This window comes from Stomoxys calcitrans, unplaced genomic scaffold (assembly GCF_963082655.1).
Source record: "Stomoxys calcitrans unplaced genomic scaffold, idStoCalc2.1 SCAFFOLD_230, whole genome shotgun sequence".
Classification (NCBI taxonomy): domain Eukaryota; kingdom Metazoa; phylum Arthropoda; class Insecta; order Diptera; family Muscidae; genus Stomoxys; species Stomoxys calcitrans.
In genome coordinates this window covers 6,301-10,647 of record NW_026739365.1, presented here as the reverse complement: position 1 = coordinate 10,647, position 4,347 = coordinate 6,301, and the positions used below count along the sequence as shown (strand labels likewise).

The 4,347-nt window shown below is 38.2% G+C and overlaps 1 protein-coding gene across 1 annotated transcript; it reads left to right on the top strand.

Annotated features, from left to right (window-relative positions):
* The first annotated feature begins 1,959 nt into the window (after nt 1-1,959).
* On the top strand, nt 1,960-3,801 carry LOC131998454 (uncharacterized). The gene has a single exon (XM_059370736.1). The coding sequence runs from the start codon at nt 1,960-1,962 to the stop codon at nt 3,799-3,801; it is 1,842 nt and encodes a 613-aa protein (XP_059226719.1).
* The last annotated feature ends 546 nt before the right edge of the window (nt 3,802-4,347 follow it).

The following is a 4,347-nucleotide window of genomic DNA, read 5'->3' as shown; positions in this document are numbered from 1 at the left end:
CATTTTGCCATTCCGTTTGCAACACATCGAAATATCCATTTCCGACCCTATAAAGTATATATATTCTTGATCAGCGTAAAAAGATCAGTAAAAAAAAGACGATCTAGACATGTCTGTCCGTCTGTCTGTTGAAATCACGCTACAGTCTTCAAAAATTGAGATATTGAGCTGAAACTTTTCTTTTCTGAAATAGATTCTTTTTTTGTCCATAAGCAGGTTAAATTCGAAGATGGGCCAAATCGGACTATATCCAGATATAGCCCCATTATAGACCGATCCGCCGATTTGAGGTCTCAGACCCATAAAAGCCACATTAAATATCCGATTTTGCTGAAATTTGGGACAGTGAGTTGTGTTGGGCCCCCAACATCCTTTGTCAATTTGGCTCAGATCGGTTCAGATTTGGATATAGCTGCCATATAGACCGATCTCTCGATTTAAGGTTTTGAGCCCATAAAAGGCGCATTTATTATCCGAAGTCGCCGAAATTTGGGACAGTGAGTTGTGACAAAACTATCGATATTATTTTTCAATTTGGCTCAGATCGGTCCAGATTTGGATATAGCTGCAATATAGACCGATCTCTTGATTTAAGGTTTTGGGGCCATAAAAGGCGCATTTATTGTCCGATTTCGCTGAAATTTGGGACAGTGAGTTGTGTTAGGCTTTTCGACATGTATCTGCAACTTGGTTGTAATCGGTCCAGATTCGGATATAGCTGCCATATAGACCGATATCTCGATGAAAAGCCTTGGCCCAATAAAAGGCTCTTTTATAATCCGATTTCACTGAAATTTGACACAGTGACGTATGTTAGGCTTTTCGACGTCCGTGTCGTTTATGGTTCAGAGCGGTTTATTTTTAGATATAGCTACTAAAAATAGCAAAATTTTGTTTACACAGTTGAACAATGACTTGTACTTATTAGTATTTGGTCCAAATCGGAACATATTTCTATATAGCTGCTAGGGGTCATAAGGTATGCATTTTTCCCCGGATTTGACGAAAGGTGGTTTATCTATATACCCGAGGTGGTGGGTATCCAAAGTTCGGCGCGGCCGAACTTAACGCCTTCGTCCTTGTTTCTAATATTCTCGTCAGAATTCAAACCCAGGCGTTTTGCGTCATAGGCAGACATACTAACCTCTGCTCTACGTTGGCCTATGCTTAATGCTTCTCTCACGTGGCAGAGAGGGCCAAACGGCAAAAAGAAAATAGAAACAAGGCCATAATTTTTTTTATCTGCTGAGCTGAGCGGTAAAAAATGTTCTAGACATTTGTGGAGTAGGACACACCTTTTCAGAAAAATTCTTTAGATCTCACAAGGCTTTCTCTACAAAATCCGAAATCATGTAAATCGTTTCAGTAGCTCAAAAGTAACAGGCAATTGAATGTTAGAGAATGGGAAAGTGATCAACTTGGAAGACCTGTAACTTACCCTGTATTTAAGAGGAACACGAACAACGTCATTTGCCTGTAAGCCTATGTTCTCCTCTACAAATGTCTACAACAACAGATATCCAGTTGTGAACACATTTCCAATTTTTTCTCTTATTGATCCACTGTGCGTTGGTGTGACATTCTAGATTGTGTAATTCGCCTTGTTAACTGTCCAATGGGCTAGGTTTACAGACATACACTGGCTGCTTAGGAAACAAAGATAACAAAGAGTTAATTGAATTATGTTTATTTGTTTTTTGTCATTGTCAATGGTGCTTTCAATGATGCATGAATTCCACTTCTAAATATAGAAGTGAAACTTTCATGTAGTTGTTTGTATAAAAAAAAATTATTGTGCCTGGAAAGAATTCCATGACATAATAGGGCAAACAGTTCTGTAACACATTTCCAAAGAATCGCATGTACTTTGCCAGCAACTGAAGTACAAATTTAAAGGTTTTAAGTTTCTTCTAAGACAAGAAAATGGCAATTTGTCTTGCCTTAACTTTTATTTCAATGATGTTACCTGCGAATGTGTCCGGGATAGGAAAATCACTGATATCAGCAACTGTGCTTGCTCATCCAAATGATGAACCGCTGTATACCACACTCTTGGAAGGTATCAATGAGCAGCAAGAAATTAATTCCATACTCATGCTCCATCATGGACAAAGACTACCAGCCACTATATTGAAAGCAGTTGGAAAGATTCAAATACCACAACTAATTGTGACCAAAAATCAGGCAACATTTTTATTGAAAAAGAAATTTAATACAGAAATTTTATCCATTGTAGTCATGAGTTCATTGGTTGATTATGAACTTATGAAACTATTGGCTGATTTGCTGTATTATGTACGCCAAACAAGGATACTCAACATAGCGCTGGATGTCTTATATCAAGAAGAGTATAAGGAACAATTTCTCTTCATCTGTCAGCAATACAACATGACCAATGTTTTACTGCAATTCATGCAAACCAAAGAAGAAATCCTTAGCAGAAGCTTGTACATGCTTAAACCCTATCCTCAATATCATTGGGAAGCAGACTTGTATGATGTCAGATCTAATAAGCAGTCCTACTATCAACAGCATTGGAGAAATATGTACAACAAAACCCTGAAGACATATGTCGATGAGAGTGACATAAGATCGCTTTACTATGAAGATACCCAGGGTCATATGCAGCTCAATGGCTATGTGGCCAGATTTGTTTTGCTTTTTGCTCAACTTTTTAATGCCTCCCTGCAAATGGCCTTTCCCTTGAGCATTACAAATCCCACTCATGATTCTGTGATTCTGGAGCAAATGGTACGCAAGAATTTGTTGGATGTTCCCATGATATTGGATACCACTACCGATGGCCATGAATTGCTACCCTGGACAGATGTCTATGAATTCGATCAGGGCCTATTGATGGTGCCTTGTGCCCAAAAGTTTACCACTCAGGAAGTCTATGGCATACTGTTGAATATTCACTTCATGGCATGTGTCATCAGCAGCACCGTTTTGCTATCTCTCGCCCATTCTTTAATCGACTATGTCTATGATGATTTTCTACAACTTACCCGTCTGCTGCTAAGTGATCGTATATTGCCAGGAGTTTTGGGTCAAGCCTTTAAAGTTCGTGCCAGCAAAAGTGGTAGTCTGAAAATTATCTACCTTTTGCTCTTCATTGTCGGTCTGTACATTAATACCCAGTTTTCGGCCAAAGTCAATACGCTATTCACCCGTCCACCTTACCACCAGCAAATTGAAAGCATGCAAGATGTGGTCAAATCACCCAAAAAGGTACTCCTATATGAAGCCAACACGGAAATCCTATCAATCTTTATGCGAGATTACCAGAGCTCATTCATTACAACCAAGAATTACACCTATATGAGAGATATGCTACTGCACCTTAATACCACCTACAGTTACTATACCTCTTCGGGTTTGTGGGATATATTGATGCAGCAACAGCAATTCTACAGCCATCCTGCATTCTGCACCTATGACAATTTAACCCTCTTTAAAAATCTACTCTGGGCCATACCTTTGCAACCGAACTCACCCTATAAAGATGCCTTGAACCATCTCATCCATCAAGTTCATGACTTTGGTTTCATGCATGCCTGGGTTTACAGCACCTTGGCTGATATGCTGAAATTGAGATTGATGTCACTGCGGGACCCATATGTGAAAAGGGGTCCCATGGCGCTTAACGTCAATGATCTTTTCTGGATTTGGATAATGGTCATAATGGGCTTTGTGGCAAGCTGTATGGTCTTTCTATTGGAAATTATTGTGGGTTGTTTGATACGAAACATGAAAATAATGCGAGAAAAAAGAGTTGTTAAACAAAGGATAATAGTTTGAAATTTAAGGATGCTACAAAAGGAAGCATCGTATAGCGCCGCTCAATTAGAATACAGAGTTTGTATTGGGTTGCCCAAAAAGTAATTGCGGATTTTTTTTAAAAGAAAGTAAATGCATTTTTAATAAAACTTAAAATGAACTTTAATCAAATATACTTTTTTTTACATTTTTTTTCTAAAGCAAGCTAAAAATAGCAGTTGATAACTGACAGAAGAAAGAATGCAATTACCGAGTCACAAGCTGTGAAAAAATTTGTCAACGCCGACTATGTGAAAAATCCGCAATTACTTTTTGGGCAACCCATATATTCTTTACCACATCAATTAGTTGGATAGTTGAATCTAATAAATGTAAATACATTGACATTGTGTTCTTTATTTAATCCAATTAAAAAAACAGGGCATATAAATGGTAGATGGGCTGAATCCACAGATCATCCAATACCTCTAAGATTCATCCTATGGGGCTAAGATGAACATTAACTCATGGAAAATTCAATATATCCTCAATGTTTGGTTGGGCATGTGGCTGGAGTGGTCTGCTTTT

Coding starts and splice junctions, on each gene's coding strand:
- LOC131998454 (XM_059370736.1), top strand. CDS start 1,960: ATGTTACCTGCGAATGTGTCCGGGATAGGAAAATCACTGATATCAGCA.